We start from the raw sequence: 18,049 nt of genomic DNA, 5'->3' as shown, positions 1-18,049 counted from the left end.
GTTTCTGATACAACAGAATACGATTAAGAAAAATTTTTGGAATGGGAAAAAGGATAAGATACTAGAGAAGATAAGAGATGGAGAGAAAAAATTAAGATTGAATCCAAAATCAAAAGAGACTTTAAGAGAAATTAAATTCCACCAGTCACAATATACGAAATTGATCAACCAAGAAGTGGAATGGAAAATCAAACAAATGAAACAAAGATCTTTTGAATCTGCGAATAAATGTGGGAAACTGCTAGCTTGGCAGTTGAAAAAGAGACAAAAACTAAATTATGTTACCAACCTAGAAGTTGAAGGGAAAAATATTCAGAAACCGGGAGAAATTAGAAAGTGTTTCCAGAAATATTTTAAAAAACTGTACACACAAGGGTCCGAGGAAGTGACTGAGATAGAACAATTTTTGAAAGACAATGGCCTACCAGAACTATCTCAAGAGAAGAGATCAATCTTGAATTGTAAAATAACACAACAGGAAATCGAGGATGCCATTCAGAATATGCAGCTAGGCAAATCTCCAGGCCCTGATGGACTTACCTCCAAGTATTACAGGATGTTAAAAGACTACTTGATACAACCATTAATGGAGGTTTGCAACCAGATTATGGGGGGAGGGAGGGCACCAGAAACGTGGAAAGAAGCATTCATCACACTGATACCTAAAGTGGAAACTGAAAAGACTCAACTTAAGAACTACCGTCCCATCTCACTCCTAAATGTGGATTACAAAATATTTGCAGATATTTTGGCAAATAGATTTAAAAAAGTACTAAATGAAGTAATTCATAAGGACCAAGCAGGCTTTCTCCCAGGTAGACATTTGTTTGATAACACTAGGAATATTATCGACATTCTGGAACTTTTACAAACAAATATTAACACTAAGGCAGTGTTAATTTTTATTGATGCGGAGAAGGCCTTTGACAACATTTCTTGGAAATTTATGAAGAAAAACTTGGAAGGGATGGGAGTGGGAAGGGGGTTTGAGAATGGAATAGAAGCAATCTATTCAGAACAAAAAGCTAAGTTGATAGTGAACAATGTAGTGACAGAAGAACTTCATATTGAAAAAGGAACACGTCAGGGGTGCCCCCTTTCCCCTTTATTGTTTATTTCAGTCCTGGAGGTGTTGCTGAACATGATAAGGAAGGATCGGCAGGTACAAAGAATACGGGTCGGAGCGAAACAATATAAACTGAAAGCATTTGCAGATGACTTGGTTTTAACACTACAGGAGCCAGAATCTAGCACAAAAAGAGTTTTGGAATTGATTCAGAAATTTGGTCGGGTGGCGGGTTTTAAGCTGAACAAACAAAAAACCAAGGTGTTAGGGAAAAACTTGACAGTTACTGAAACAGAGGGGTTTCAGAAGGAAACAGAACTAAATATTGTTAAAAAAGTGAAATACCTGGGGGTCAATCTGTCTTCCAAGAACTTGAACTTATTTAAAGATAATTATGAGAAATGTTGGTCAGAAGTTAAAAAAGATCTAGAAATCTGGTCAAGACTGAAACTATCCTTGTTAGGCCAAATTGCAGCTATAAAAATGAACGTTTTGCCAAAAATGTTGTTTTTGTTTCAAGCCTTGCAGATTGTGGACAGAGTGGAATGTTTTGGAAAGTGGCAGAAGGATATCTCTAAATTTGTCTGGCAGGGCAAAAAGCCCCGAATAAAGTTTAAAATACTAACTGATGCAAAGGAGAGAGGGGGGTTTGCCCTGCCAGACTTAAGGTTATATTATGAAGCTGCGGCCTTCTGCTGGATGAAAGATTGGATTCTGTTAGAAAACACTGATGTCCTGGATCTGGAAGGCTTTAATAATTCGCTAGGTTGGCATGCGTATTTGTGGTATGACAAGGGAAAAACATATGGAATGTTTAAAAACCATATTGTCAGAAAAGCAATATTTATGGTCTGGAAAAAATACAAAGACTTATTGGAAAGCAAAACTCCGAGGTGGGTATCACCAATAGAGGCCAAGGCTCGGAAAAAACCCAATATGGAGGCCGGCTGGCCGAAATATTGGGAAATAATAGAAAACATCAGAGACAATTGGAGGTTGCAGAGCTTTGAAAAACTAAAGGGTAAGGTGCAAGATTGGCTTCATTATGCCCAAATTAATGAAGTTTTCAAGTTAGACAAAAAAACAGGATTCCAGGTGGAAAAATCGAAACTTGAGACAGAGTTGTTAGAACCAAAGACCAAGCTATTATCGAGAATGTATAACTTGCTGCTTAAATGGAATACTCAGGATGAGACAGTTAAATCAGCCATGATAAAATGGGCTCAGGACATTGGTTATAATATCATGTCTGGAGACTGGGAGAGTATGAAGTTTACTGCATGTAATGCTTTGAAAGAAAATATCATGAAAATGGTATACAGGTGGTACATGACCCCGGTCAAGCTGGCTAAGATATACCATTTGTCCGACAATAAATGTTGGAAGTGTAAGGAGGCTGAGGGGACATTCTTTCATCTTTGGTGGACTTGTCCAAAAGTGAAGGCCTTCTGGGAAATGATTTATAACGAGTTAAAAAAGGTGTTTAAGTACACCTTCCCTAAGAAACCGGAGGCCTTCCTTCTGGGCATTGTCGGCCAGAAGGTGTTAAAGAAGGATCGAACTTTTTTCATGTATGCTACCACAGCAGCAAGAATTCTTATTGCTAAGCATTGGAAGACTCAAGATTTGCCCACACTGGAGGACTGGCAGACGCAACTGATGAACTACATGGAACTAGCCGAGATGACTGCCAGGATCCGAGATATGGGAGAAGAAGCAATGGAGGAGGACTGGAAAAAATTTAAGGACTATTTGCAAAAGTATTATAAGTTATATGAACTTTAAGATGCCGTATGATTTGGAAGGTTAGCCCCAGCAACGAGAGTGGATTATATATGAAATTGGATAATATTTATGAAAGAATTAAAGTTTAAATGGGTAAAAACGATAATATGCTATATTTTTAGAGTAAATGGAAAATAAGGGATTTAAACTTAAAATTGCAATTGAAAGTACAAAGAAATACATGAAACAAGGGTATAACTTGCTGATAATTTTATTGTTAAGAACGCACTATGCGGGAGATGCGAGGAAGTCCGATAGAAATTTGATATAAGTTGTTGAAATGGTTTTGATTTTCTGTTTTTTTCCTTCTTTTTCTATTTTCTATGTTCTTTCTTTTTTCTGTCTTTTCTGTAATTGGAAAAAATGTAATAGAAAATTATTATAAAAAAAATTATAAGAGTCAAGCGACCAAACCAAAGACCCCAAAACCACCATCCTTTTATTGACATCATTCTGACGTTGGCCAAAGCTGTGTTTTGAGACTGTTTGGTGGTGTTAGCCCTTCTGCTTACGCGCAATCTTGGTTTTGTTTCTTTAAGAAAACTATAGAGACTGAGAGACAGAAGGTCCTGTCTGAATTTGAAGGGATGCGCCAGTTTCTGCATGAACAAGAGCAGCTTCTTCTGGGTCAGCTGGACAAGATGGAGAAGGGCATCACCAAGAGGCAGAACGAGAACATCACTGAGCTCTCCAAGGAGATTTCTCTCCTCAACAAACTCATTGCTGACCTGGAAGACAAAATCCAAGAGCCAGTGCTTGATTTCCTCAAGGTAAAACTTTCCCCCCCAAAATTACGCATGCATCCCAAAACCTTTGTGCAAAGCCAAGCCTATTATCACCAGCGTCACCTATAAATTATCTGACACACTGCACCACGATAGATGTCTGGATGTGTGTACACTTGCAGAACTTGCATGACCTGTTGTACTTTCTTGATCAAGTACTTAGAAACCTTGCCTCAGGAAGGTGCTTTCCTCAAGGAAAGTAAAAGCCATGTTATCTCTGCCTTGGTAGTCTCCTAGGCCACATTCATGCCATAATTTTAAAGCACCATGATACCACTTCAAACAGTCGTATAAAGGTAAAGGACCCCTGATGGTAAAGTCCAGTCGGAAACGACTCTGGGGTTGCGGCGCTCATCTTGCTTTACTGGCCGAGGGAGCCGACATTTGTCCGCAGACAGTTTTTCCGGGTCATGTGGCCAGCATGACTAATCCGCTTCTGGTGAACCCAGAGCAGCGCACGGAAACGCCATTTACCTTCTTGCCGCAGCAGTGCCTATTTATCTACTTGCACTGGTGTGCTTTCGAAATGCTAGGTTGGCAGGAGCAGGGACCGAGCAACAGGAGCTCACCCCCATTGGGTGGATTCAAACTGCCAACCTTCCGATCAGCAAGCCCAAGGCTCAGTGGTTTACACCACAGCGCCACCCACATCTCAAACAGTCATAGCTTCCCCCAAAGAATTCTGGGAGCTATAGTCTGTTATGGGTGCTAAGAGTCGTTAGGAGACTGCTATTCCCCTCACAGACTACAATTCCCAGAGTTCCTTGGGAAGAAGGATTGATTGTTAAGCCACTCTGGAGATTGTAGGTCATGGAGGCGGATATCTCCTAACAACTCTTCATTAAGGGTGCTGAGAGTTGCAGGTGAAGCTTTTTACAGCACAAACTGAAGCATTATGACTTGCTAACATCTGCGGATCGAGCAGCTGTCAAAAGCAGAGGAGCCAGGGAGTTAGGAAGAATGTAGGTCACCCTGACATCCGCAACAAATTGAATTAAAACAGGACTGAGTTTCTTTCGGTTCAGAAACAATATTTTCTGATTTCTGTATTGTTGGGGGGAGGGGAGAAAAATACTCCCCCTCACCCCTGTCACTTGAAAATTGCTTTGCAGAAAAGCTGTGCTCTGTGGTGTTGATTTTTAAGCCTTGATTTTTCTGTTTGCCACCGTTCTCAAGTTGCACCTAATGTTCCCATGCCAAGCAGTTTCTTTGACCTATTTAAAGGCTGCAGAATTCCTCACTGAGGATGGCTGTAGCCCAGAAACCTGGGCTGTGGTCTCTTTCTATACATAGCATACTGTACTAAGGACATAATCACGATCATGAGAAAGACCACCACACACACACACACACACACACACACACTTTTGTTAACTTTCAACATTTTAAACATATACAGTAAAAAAGCATTTTTGTCTTTTCTCTAATTTTTGCCAGCATCCCACCCCTTTTCCAATAGAGTTGCTGTTTCTCTTCTTCTGCTGCACCCTGTCTTCTACCTATCAAATCTGAACCAGGTCCATGTTATATTTTAACCACCACTCCACAAATGGTGGGCAATTCTGGTATGAGCATTGGTGGCGGTGTGGTGGCTGTGGACTAAACACTTGAACACCCTTTCTGCGGGCTTCCAGTGCTTCTCCAGGCAGCTGCCGCTATACACAGAAGTCAGCTGTTGGGAACTGCAGCAGAAAAACCCTTTTAAAAAGCGTTTGTGACTCCTGCATCTATATGGCGGTAGATGGAGCAGGATGGAGTGGCAACTAGAAAACCAGAATGTCCTACACTAAGGCGATCCTTCCGTTAGGACAAGTGCTTAGGTTTGCCAGATGCAATGACCCTTGCCCCGATCCACATGCCCAAAGGAGGTGCCTGTTGAAGTGTAGGTGGGTTCCCACGAGGAACACAGTGATAACAGCAAGAACCTTTGTTGAACTAACAGAACTGGACAACAGGGGCAAAGCAACTTCTTATATACATTTCTGAAGGCCTGGGCCACTCCCACTCCCAACATGATTGGCTATCTAAACATCCAGGCTGCGAATCATGACTCAGAGTTTGAGGGCCAATGACATAAGCCCAAATACTGAATACGTACTGTGATTGGATATCATGTATCGAATCAGAACACAGGGGCTCAGAATCCTTAGTCCAGACCAGGCACCCCCAACCTGCGGCCCTCCAGATGTTTTGGCCTACAACTCCCATGATCCTTAGCTAACAGGACCAGTGGTCAGGGATGATGGGAATTGTAGTCCAAAGCATCTGGAGGGCTGAAGCTTGGGGATGTCTGGTCCGGACTCAAGCTCAGGCAAACACAGACCATGGAATACATAACACTTTGCAAGTGGTTTGATGCAGGGGTACCAAAGGAGGCCAGAAATGCCAGAGGGATGCCCCTCTTCGACGCTGGGATCCACCCCACAGCTCACCCCACACACCCTGGTTGGCAATTGCAGAAGTTACGCAGCTGGGGCAAACACAGAAACAGCAAGTGTCTGTCACATAGGCGCCGACTCCATGGGGCTTGAGGGGGCTTGAGCCCCCTCAAAAAATTTTTTGGGGGGGCTCAGCCCCCCCAATAATCTCGGGCGCCGCCGCCGTCCCCCGCCTCCTCCCCACCTGCTCCCTCGCCAGCCAGCCAGCCGCGCGCCCTAGCCGGAGAGCCCCGGCCGTCCCCAGCGAGATTAGGGAATCCCCGGGGGCGGGGGCTCTTGCCTCTAGCCCCAGGTTTCCCGCATATCAGCTGTTCCGGAGCTGATAAATAGGCAGCAGCACGCTCTCTCCTATTCGCTCATGAGGGGGCGGCGCCACTTTATTTGCATATTCATGAGCTTATTTGCATATTCATGAGCTTATTTACATTTCGCGAGCTTTCCCGGGCCCCCCCAATATTTTTTATAAGTCCGCGTCCCTGGTCTGTCATGACTCTCTACTCCTGGGCAAACATTTTATGCATTACCTGTACAGTGGTACCTCGCAAGACGAATGCCTCGCAAGACGGAAAACTCACAAGACAAAAGGGTTTTTGGTTTTTTGAGCTGCTTCGCAAGACGATTTTCCCTATGGGCTTGCTTCGCAAGACGGAAACGTCTTGCAAGTTTGTTTCCTTTTTCTTAAAACCGTTAACACAGTTGCAACGACTTCAAGGAGCAACTCATAGCACGCGGTGTGGTAGCCTTTTTTGAGGTTTTTGAAGACTTTGGTGATTTTTGAAGCTTTTCCAAAACTTTTCCGACACCGTGCTTCACAAGACGAAAAGAATCGCAAGACGACAAAACTTGCGGAACGAATTAATTTTGTCTTGCGAGGCACCACTGTACAGAAAACTGTCGCCAATGAAGGGGGAGCAGGAGAAATCTTAAACATGTAGCAGAGTTTCCAAAAAACAGACCAGAGGCGATTGTACTTCATCCAGCAGAGCTTTACTTTCTACTGAAGGCAAATGAGCATAAATGGTCACAAATCCAGTGTAATCAGGATTGGCACAGTACATAAAAATTCACTTGCAGCAGAAAACAATAAAACTTACACTTAAAAGAGTTTATAATCAGAACTATTCAGAATAGGAAAAATATCTACATATCAGATCAATACTTTCTGTACAAAGAAATGGAAACTGACAAAAACGCCATAATCTCCCATCGGCCAGAATCTCCCCTCGGTCCACAGGTGGCAGGCATCGAACTCTGTCTCCTCTTCCTAGGCCAATAGCCAAGCGTGCCAAGACAACAGAGATAAGCGTGGCGTCAAAGCAGGCCAATTAGCATATATCAAAGCAAAGAGATAAACATGGTGAGCTCATTCTTGCATCAAATACTAATGAGTCTCTAGGTTATCTTGACTACCAAGATGGCCTTTACAGGCCTTAAGGAACAAATATTCACCGTTTGGTTCTACACAGTCCTCCTCTCTTCCCCCTGCATGCTGTTCCAGGGTGTCAAGGACTGGCTGGATGCAGAGGAGTGGTGGGAGGCAGCAGCTGGGGGAGCCTCATGGGAACCCCCAGGGGAAGAAGGCTCAGAGCCCGGGGATTGGTGGTGGGACGACGATGAGTGGCCAAAGGGAGCAGACCGGGAGGAGGAGGAGGAGGAGGTGTCGGAAGCTAAAGAGGTAACAGGGTTTAGCGAGCAGGGATATTCCGACAATTGAAGAATGGCAACAGAAAGTACAGTGGTACATACACTTCAGGTTACAGACGCTTCAGGTTGCAGACTCCGCTAACCCAGAAATAGTACCTCGGGTTAAGAACTTTGCTTCAGGGTGAGAACAGAAATAATGCTCCGGTGGCTCGGCGGCAGCAGGAGGCCCCATTAGCTAAAGTGGTGCTTCAGGTTAAGAACAGTTTCAGGACCTCCAGAACGAATTAAGTACGTAACCCGAGGTACCACTGTATTGGAGTATGCGGAAATAGCAAGGCTAACTGGAATAATCCGACAGCAGGACGATGAGAAATTCCAAAAAGAATGGTCCAGATTTATGGTAGACTTAGAGAAAACTGTACATAAATAAAGACACTCACAGGACTGAAATAAAACTCATAACGTTTATTGTAAGCATTTGGTTAGACCACAAGATGCAATGCTGTAATATAATAAGGAATGTATGGCTAAAGTAGAATACAAAATTTTTTAAAGGAATTATAGACATTTATAGAATGTATATATAGCAATCACGCTTAAGTAAGAGCAATGCAGAGAAGCCAGAAGAGGGGTGGAGGGAAGTTAATTCGGATAAGATATACATTGAAAGGAGAATACTATTGTTAAGCTGTATTGTGTTTAAGATATTTGGAAAAAATTACTGGGGGGGAAACACCAGGGTTTAGTGAGCAGGAAGAGGCTGTGGCAGAGAGCAGCCCAGAGGCAGAGGCGGAGACTGGAGAGGAGGGAGACCAAGAGGCTGCTGAGGGTGCCAGGGAGTCTCCCCCTCCTGCTGTGACCTGCTCCCCTCTCCCCTGGTCTCCCAGAGCCCAAAGAGGTATGAAGAGGGTGGAGCAAAGACAGACAAGGTGTCGGAGTCTCAGGTTGCTTGGGAAAGACCCGGGGGGGGGGGGAGGAGGCTTAGAGAGCTGTGGGAAGGCAAGGACCTCGCAACTGCCTCATTGGGGCAAGATCTACGGGGAAGAATTGCTGGGCTCACTAGGCCCAAGCTGCTGTTTCTTTGTAAAAGTTAAATTCACTGACACCTTGTGAGTTACTGCTGACCTGCTACCGATACCCGCCCTGACACCGCCACACCCCCCCCTCCTCAAGTTGATTGCTGGGTGGGGTGAGAAGATGGGGGAGAGAGCAGAAATTGTGTGGGGTTCTGCTGACGTGACTGGTTAGGTGAATCCCACCCATTGCTTCTGGAATTTATGTGAATAAAAGGGGAATCAATTGCAGGGGGTTGGACTAGATGGCCCTTTGGGTCCTTTCCAGCTCGACGGTTCTGATTCAATAATGGAATGGAATGAAATGTGTTAGACGACTGCTCTTCCCCCAACCCTCTTTCCCTCCCATCTCTTGTTTCCAGTGTGGTGTAGTGGTTAAGAGTGGTGGACTCGTAATCTGGGGAACCGTGTTTGCGTCTCCGCTCCTCCACATGCAGCTGCTGGGTGACCTTGGGCCAGTCACACTTCTCTGAAGTCTCTCAGCCTCACTCACCTCGGAGTGTTTGTTGTGGGGGAGGAAGGGAAAGGAGATTGTCAGCCGCTTGGAGACTCCTTCGGGTAGTGATAAAGCGGGGTATCAAATCCAAACTCCTCTTCTTCTTCTTTCTCTTCCAGGATGTGACAAGTGCCCTGATCAGGTACGGAGCTGCAATTTCACCCCCTCTTTGTTCTTTGTTCATGAACCAGCTGAAAGGTCAGTGCCAGCCATTCAGGGAAGCAGAGTCTCTGAGGCATATTCTGCAGGCTGCAGCCTAGATGACTCTCTCGGGTCATTACAAATCCCAGGCTCCTTATAACCACTTTGAGTGTGAATATGATCCCACCCTCGCAATCTCAGCTTTCCATCACCTACATAGGCAGCCAGACTGGCAGCTCTCAGACAGAAATAGGGAATGTGGGGAGGGCTAGGGAGAAGGAAGAGTTATTTTCTTGTTTATTTGTGTAGCAGCGAAGCCACTGGGGTGAAGTTCAACCCTTGAAGCCTCATATGTTTTTTTAAAAAAAACAACAACTGGGAGGCAAAGCTTTGCTCTTTTGTCTGTCGTAACTCTCAGTTCAGTAACTCTTCTAATTTTTGCAACCTGTCAGAAGCGATGACCTTAAATGTCAGAGGCCGGTTCCTGTTTCTTCTGATATGAAGGGCCACACCTGCAATTTCTCTCTGAAGACCGTGGTCCTCAAGGGAGTGCTGAAGAAATTCAAAGGTAAAGAGAAGCAACACCTCTCCGTTCAAATCCATTCTTGGTATTTTAGCATCTGAAAGCGGCAGCGTTGGCTGGTGGCATGGGGTGCCATGGCCCAGCACAGAGCAGTCTCTTTCAGTCTCGATAACAATTTGCATTACTGATTTTACAGAAGACAGCCTGAAAGAACTGCTTTCTTAATTGACTAACGCAGGGGTTGTCAGCCTGGTCCATACCGCCCACTAGTGGGCGTTTCGGGGTTCTGCGGCACAAGCTGAATCCTCCTTCCATTGAGCACTGGTGGGCGGTAAGGAAATTTTACCACCAAGAAAGATGCATTAGTGCAGTGTTTCCCAACCGGTGTTCCGCGGCACACTACTGTGCCGTGAGACGTTGGCTGGTGTGCCGTGGGAGGGAGGCGGGCGAGTCGGGCGGTGAGAGGCGGCGGCGGCGAGGATCCGCGTCGAGCCGGGGGCGGCTCCGCGGTGGTGGTGCCGAGCGGCGGGGCAGCGCGTGCAAAAGGGAGGAGCGCGAGACAGCAGAGGAGGAGGAGGCCGGCATGTCCGGGCAGCAGCAGCAACAACAGCAGCAGCAACTCCCGGCGACGGCTCCTCAAGCCCCGCCACCGCCCCCTCCTCCGCCCGCTATCGCCGCCACCACCACAACAGCCGCCGCCGCCTCAGTTGCCGCCGTCCCTCAGTCCCTCGCTCTGCTGCCTCCTCCCACCCCCAAAGCTTGGAGGTTCCCCGGCAAGGGGGAGGGAAAAAACTTTCACTTTCGTGCGTCCCTCCCGGCATGACGCTGCACGCTGACGTCACGGGGCTGTAATGGTGGTGTGCCGCGAGATTTTTTTCAGTAAACAGGTGTGCCGTTGCCCAAAAAAGTTTGGGAAACACTGCATTAGTGGGCGGTAGGTATAAAAAGGTTGACTACCCCTGGACTAATGGGATGCGTCGTTGCAGTGCAGCAATGGCCTCTGTGCTAGCTGGATTTTCCGAAAGGGTTTAGACAAATTCTCCTGGTAGCCAGCAGTTTGTGGGGTGCCTGCTGTGTATTCTTCTTTTGCCCCGGACAGGTGTGGGATTTGCTGCCTCTACCAAAGGCTATTAATCATGGTGGCCGTAAGGAGCAGCCTCCATATTCAGAGGGAGGGGGCAATAACGGGGGGGGGGAGAGCAGCTTCCTCCATGCCGTGCTTGCGGCCTTCCCAGAGGACTCTGGGTGGTCACTGCTGGAATCAGAATGCTGTGGAGAACCTCTGGCCTCTGGTCTTAAATTGGGCTTCCTGGTCCCATCATTTGGCCAGTGAGGTCGTTTTGGCCTAGCCACGCCCACCTGCCCTACACCTGGCATCAGGTATGGGGCAGGTAAAGAGACAGCAGGGTTGGGGGCGGGGAGGTTGCAGGTAACCTGTTCAGCAGCCCCTACAAAGCCCTGTGCATGTGGTTTTGCAAGCCCCGACAATCAGCTGATGCAGAGAGCTGTAACCAGCAGATCTGGAACATGGAACAAGTTGGTCCGTGCCAGCCTTCATCAAGCTGATGCCCTCCAGATAATTTGGACTACAACTCCCATCAGCCACTGGAAGGCGCTGGCTTGGGAAAGACTGGTATTTGTTTATGACACAGAGGTTACTAACAGTTTCCATTCTCTTGTATGGGTCTGTGTGTGTGTGTGTGTGTTTGCGTACAGTCATACCTCATGTTACGTTTGCTTCAGGTTGCGCGTTTTCAGGTTGCATCCTGTGGCGACCCGGAAGTACCGGTAAGGGTTACTTCCGGCTTTCGCCGTTCACGCATGCGCAGACGCGCAAAATGATGTCACGTGCATGCGCAGAAGCGGTGAATCGCCGCCCGCTCGCGCACGCACAGACGCAGGTTGCGTTCTGCTCATGTTGCGAACAGGCCTCTGGAACGGATCCCGTTCGCAACCGGAGGTACCACTGTATATGCATATCCAGGGAGCTGATTGTAATTGCAAGAGAAGTTAAATTACACACACACACACACTGCAAAAAAACCTGTGTACCCAATGAAAAATAGTGGGTACTGTATAGTATAATATGTACGTATATGGTGTTTGGACAGAATCTCTTTCTGCTGTTCCTAGTTAGCCCTGATTTTCATTAATGGGCTTCCTCTTCTTTCAGATCACCTGCGGGATGAATTGGGGAAAGGTGAGAAAGGTAAGTGCTGGTAATTACCTAGATTTGCTGAAGAACCAGATCATACAGATACCAACCAGGGGAAGTTCTTGAATGGATTCCTCTCCTATATCCAGTGCTTTTTTATTTAAAAAATGTTTAGCGGTACTCTCATTTTGACTAAAAAATAATAATCACCATTTTATAGCTCAAATCGGGAAAAATAAATACAGTAAATGGACAAAAGTACAGAGATTCACAAAATGTACCCATGCGTCCCCCCAGAAGAAAGCACTGCCTATATCTTGTTATATCGTGTCCAGTGGAGGGCAACCAAAATGGTCAAAGGCCTGGAAACGATGCCTTATGAGGAACGGCTAAGGGAGCTGGGCATGTTTAGCCTGGAGAAGAGGAGGTTAAGGGGTGATATGATAGCCATGTTCAAATATATAAAAGGATGTCACATAGAGGAGGGAGAAAGGTTGTTTTCTGCTGCTCCAGAGAAGCGGACACGGAGCAATGGATCCAAACTACAAGAAAGAAGATTCCACCTAAACATTAGGAAGAACTTCCTGACAGTAAGAGCTGTTCGACAGTGGAATTTGCTGCCAAGGAGTGTGGTGGAGTCTCCTCCTTTGGAGGTCTTTAAGCAGAGGCTTGACAACCATAGGTCAGGAGTGCTCTGATGGTGTTTCCTGCTTGGCAGGGGGTTGGACTCGATGGCCCTTGTGGTCTCTTCCAACTCTATGATTCTATAATTCTTTCAACCTCCTTTGTATTAATTGTCAATGTTTGCCCAGATGATGATGATGATGATGATGATGATGATAATGATGATGCTTGGCAGGGGGTTGGACTAGATGGCCCTTGTGGTCTCTTCCAACTCTATGATTCTATGATTCTAATTTATTTATTATTTATTATTATTTATACCCCGCCCATCTGGCTGAGTTTCCCCAGCCACTCTGGGCGGCTCCCAATCGAGTGTTTAAAACAATACAGCATTAAATATTAAAAACTTCCCTAAACAGGGCTGCCTTCAGATGTCTTTTAAAAAGAAGATAGCTGCTTATTTCCTTCACATCTTATGGGAGGGCATTCCACAGAGCAGGCACCACTACCGAGAAGGCCCTCTGTCTGGTTCCCTGTAACTTGGCTTCTCGCAGTGAGGGAACCGCCAGAAGGCCCTTGGAGCTGGACCACAGTGTCTGGGCTGGATGATGGGGGTGGAGACGCTCCTTCAGGTATACAGGACCAAGGCCGTTTAGGGCTTTAAAGGTCAGCACCAACACTTTGAACTGTGCTCGGAAACGTACTGGGAGCCAATGCAGGTCTCTCAGGACTGGTGTTATATGGTCTTGGCGGCCACTCCCAGTCACCAGTCTAGCTGCCGCATTCTGGATTAGTTGTAGTTTCCGAGTCACCTTCAAAGGTAGCCCCACCCCACGCAGAGTGCATTGCAGTAGTCCAAGCGGGAGATAACCAGAGCATGCACCACTCTGGCAAGACAGTCTGTGGGCAGGTAGGGTCTCAGTCTGCATACCAGAGGGAACTGGCAGACAGCCGCCCTAGACGCAGAATTGACCTGTGCCTCCATGGACAGCTGCGAGTCCAAAATGACTCCCAGGCTGCACAGCTGGTCCAGATGCTCTGCACTGAGGGATGCCTGACTAATAATAATAATAATAATAATAATAATAATAATAATTATAACCTGCCCATCTGGCTGGGTTTCTCCAGCCACTCTGGGCGGCTTCCAACACAATATTAAAATACAATAACCTATCAAACATTAAAAGCTTCCCTAAACAGGGCTGCCTTCAGATGTCTTCTAAAAATCTGCTAGTTGTTTTTCTCTTTGACATCTGGTGGGAGGGCGTTCCACAGGGCGGGTGCCACTACCGAGAAGGCCCTCTGGCTGGTTCCCTGTAACTTGGCTTCTCGCAGGGAGGGAACCGCCAGAAGGCCCTTGGCGCTGGACCTCAGTGTCTGGGCAGAACGATGGAGGTGGAGACGCTCCTTCAGGTATACTGGGCCAAGGCCAGTATATGCCCTTCCTGTTAATTTTTGCTGTTGTTCCTGTGGGGGGTTGACTTAACGCTCTTATCCTGCCTCCTAGAGGAGCTGCTCCTGGACCCAGAGACGGCCAACCACCTCCTCATCCTCTCGGCGGACCTCAAGGGCGTGAGGATGGGCTGCCGAAAGCAAGATCTACCTGACAACCCCAAGCGCTTCGACACCAACTCTCGCGTCCTGTCCACCGAGGGTTTCAAGTCGGGGAGGCATTACTGGGAGGTGGAGGTGGGGTCTGCCGACGGCTGGGCCTTTGGGGTGGCCAAGGAGTCGGTGCGTAGGAAAGGCTTGACCCAGTTTAGCCCTGAAGAGGGCATCTGGGCATTGCAGCAAACGGGAGGGCGGTACTGGGCAGTCACGGTCCCCAAGCGCACCCCCATTTTCATGCCCGAGAGGCTCCACAAAGTGAGGGTTTACTTGGACTACGAAGGGGAAGAGGTGTCCTTCTACAACGCTGACAACATGCAGCACATTTTCACCTTCAACGTCGCCTTTACGGAGAGGGTGTTCCCCCTCTTCTCCGTTTGCTCCACTGTCACCTACATTAAACTTTGCTCCTGAGAGCAGCAGGGTGCTTCGTTCCAAGAGGGTGGGCAGCTACATTATTTGCGCGCAATGAAAGCCATAGCCCGCTTGCTTTCGATGCCAAGGTGTCCGTCCCTGGGGGCCACCACCGAGGAGGGCCTCCTAGTCACATAACCTTGTGGTGGCTGCAGGAAAAGTGCTTTGGGGGTGGGAAATGCCTTCAGAGAGCCAGTGTGGTGTAGTGGTTAAGAGCGGTAGTCTCGTAATCTGGGGAACTGGGTTCGCGTCTCCGCTCCTCCACATGCAGCTGCTGGGTGACCTTGGGCCAGTCACACGTCTCTGAAGTCTCTCAGCCCCACTCACCTCACAGAGTGTTTGTTGTGGGGGAGGAAGAGAAAGGAGAATGTTAACCGCTTTGAGACTCCTTAGGGTAGTGATAAAGCGGGATATCAAATCCAAACTCTTCTTCTTCAGATGCGGCTGGTGGGGCAAGATGGCTGGGTGTGTGTGTGTCTCCTCCTTATAACATTGGAAAGAGGCACTTACCAATATGTGTTGAAAGCTAAGGGCTGTGCAAGGCCGTTGGTTTGCCCTAGGTTACTCAAAGGCACGTAGACAACAGGCCTAGATGCACCCACAACTGCACTAGAAATTTTAGTGCGCTATGATACCACTTTAAACTGTCATGGCTTCCCCCCAAAGCATTCTGGGAGCTGTACTTTGTTAAGGGCGCTTTAGGAGATGCTAATTCCCCTCACAGAGCGACAGTTTCCAGAGTGGTTTAACAACCCAGGGTTTCCCGCCTAAAGTAACTGACGTGGACCTGAGTGAAAACTCTATACATGATACTCCTGGTGGCCATGGTGAGAACTTCAATACATAACACAAACAACCCTTTTAATAACCATTAATTAATGCAGAATGAGTACTGTATTGGCTACAACGGGCAAAACATCCTCCTGTTTCTCTCCTTGACATTACATGGAAACATTAATGTTTTGGATTCAAATTTTACACTGTGACTTTGTGTCGGGTTTTGTCATTTCTTTACTCTGCACTGGATCGGTTTGACTATCAACATACAGTCAAACCTCAGTTGTCGAATGTAATCCATTCCGGAAGACTGTTTGACTTCCGAAATGTTCGACAACTGAGACGTGGCTTCCGACTGGTTGCAAGAGTTTCTTGCACTCAAGCGAAAGTCGCGTTGGACATTCGGGTTCCGAAAAATGTTCAAAAACTGGAGCGTTTACATCCGGATTTTTGCCGTTCAGGAGCCAGAGGCATTTGGGAACCAAAAGTTGACTGTGAGTCACTGCACAGACTTAAACTGACCCAAGTCATTCCTCCTTCACTGCAAGGGATGTGAAGGGTCCCTACAAGAGACTCATTGATGCCCTCACGAAACTAGAACCCCCAGAATTCTTTGTTGGAGGCAGACTATTGACCTAGCGTAACCCTGAAAACCATTTCTAGAGAATTGTCTCATCTGGGAAGAAGAGTCCCTTTTGAGTTACGGAGTCTCAGCTCTCGAACGCTTTGCATCATACATACGTCATTTGGTTTTCTATACCTACTTTTTAAAATTCTGCAGCACAGAGTTTGACCGCATGATGACGAGCATTTTGAAACTTGCTGATTGTTGAAAGGCCTTTGCAAACAGTACCTGTGGAAATGGCCCAATCCCACCCTCTTTCTTTCTGTCTTTGCCTTCATACCATTCAAGCTCTCTGCCTAGGCTTAGCCATTCTTGGAAGCGTTCAATGGGTGCTTAAGTTGCTCCTTATCTAAATATGACCTTGGAATGTGCCTACAAATTCCATCCATTTGCAGGATGGAACTAGTTTGTTTAGCTTGAGCAAGGGCAAGGAGACTTGAAAGACAGTTTGACTGACAGATTTGCTATGAGGCTGAGCTTATTTTGGGGGGAGCGGGGTTGTATGGCCCTGATGCAGCTGTGAACCTAGAACTGCTCTCCTGTGTACTTGCTTTTGTGCCTCTGTAATCCTCCTTGCTCAATTTGTACATTTGTAAATAAATCGGTTAGTACAGAGACACCATAAGTGTGTATTGATCTTTTCTCTGAAGGAAACGTCTCTGGACTTTCTCCTTGACTGTGGTGGTGAGGGGGAAGGATGAAGGAATATTTTTTAAATTGCTGATATCTTTTAAATAACTGACATCAATGCATTTGGTATCATTACAGTCAGCCATTAGCCATTTCCCACCCACATGGTTCTGATATCATTATGCCTTCTTCCTCAGAAGAAGACAGATTGTTGCTCAAAGGCTGATATTCAATCTTGTATGCATCATGGGCATAGCAAGAATATTTGTTAGGGGCAGAACCTCCATTAGCTATGTATTCTTATTGATTTTTGTTGATGGGGGGGAGCTGCCCCTTCCCACCCCTACTTGGCTGCGCATTATTTCTTTTTAATTTATTTAATTGATTTATTACCCTGACCTTCACCATAAGGTTTTAGAACAGGTTGCAGCAATTTCAAAATGCAGCATTAAAAACAGTTTAAAACAAATGAACAAACAAATGCTACCTTTCAGGCTAGGGAAAGCCCTATTTTAGGATGCGAGGACAGAATCTAATTAAAATATGGCCTACATTAGAAAGCATTGGGCATAAATTGGTCTGAGTGGAAATACACAGTGTTTTGGTATGCTAAGTTCCTGTTAAGTTGTGGGTGAACATATCAGACGACACAGCGATTCTTTAGACAGCTCTTGTTTATTCACAGGCCAGAACAGAACTGAGCTGAAGGGTTCGGCCAACCTGCTTATATAGAGTTCAACTACAAGGCAACAGTAACAACTTTCTGTAACTATCCAATCACTGAACGTCACTTTCAATTCCTTATTTGCATATGTGGACCTGAGTGAAAACTATCTACAGTATCCCCCTGCTGGCTCAGGGTGAGAACTTCAGTACATAACAGTTCCTTCATTGCTCCTTTTCACATCCAACTACTCCAGAGGCAGGAAGTTCCCCAAGTGGAGAAATCTCTCTGTAGATGTCTTAGTAACCATACATGGGAACTAAGGCTGTGTGCACACCATAAAGTACATTTGCCCCGCAAAAATCTTGGAAACTGAAATATGTTAAGGGTGATGGGAACTGAGCATTGACATTTGGAACAAGTTTACGTATACAGAATATAGTAGGTTATTAATAACCATATATGTATTAGGATAATGATAGTACTTATATATCTATATAATAATATATGGTAGTGTAACTGATTATATTTAGTGGACCACATTATTTAGTTTTTCTTATTATATTTATATTTTTACTTTTTTGCGCTTTCCTCTCTTTTT

General features: G+C 46.2%; 1 protein-coding gene across 3 annotated transcripts in view; it reads left to right on the top strand.

Moving 5' to 3' along the window:
* LOC309524893 (E3 ubiquitin-protein ligase TRIM7-like) overlaps positions 1 to 18,049 on the top strand; it is a 254,550-nt gene that overhangs the window by 15,749 nt on the left and 220,752 nt on the right. Inside the window, exons 3-7 of one of the 3 annotated variants that reach the window (XR_014216028.1) lie at positions 3,391 to 3,621; positions 9,407 to 9,429; positions 9,881 to 9,996; positions 12,125 to 12,160; positions 14,238 to 14,952. Coding sequence is in view for 2 of the 3 variants with exons in the window: in XM_082210103.1 (XP_082066229.1) it covers positions 3,391 to 3,621; positions 9,407 to 9,429; positions 9,881 to 9,996; positions 12,125 to 12,160; positions 14,238 to 14,752 (921 nt within the window). In the remaining variant the exon portion in view is untranslated. Of the gene's footprint in view, positions 1 to 3,390; positions 3,622 to 9,406; positions 9,430 to 9,880; positions 9,997 to 12,124; positions 12,161 to 14,237; positions 16,772 to 18,049 lie in introns of those variants that run through there. The other 2 variants (XM_082210104.1, XM_082210103.1) reach the window with 2 other exon arrangements.

This window comes from Podarcis vaucheri (assembly GCF_965113315.1).
Source record: "Podarcis vaucheri genome assembly, chromosome: 2".
Taxonomy (NCBI): domain Eukaryota; kingdom Metazoa; phylum Chordata; class Lepidosauria; order Squamata; family Lacertidae; genus Podarcis; species Podarcis vaucheri.
The sequence above is the reverse complement of the archived record's forward strand: the minus strand, read 5'-3'. Positions and strand labels throughout refer to the sequence as shown.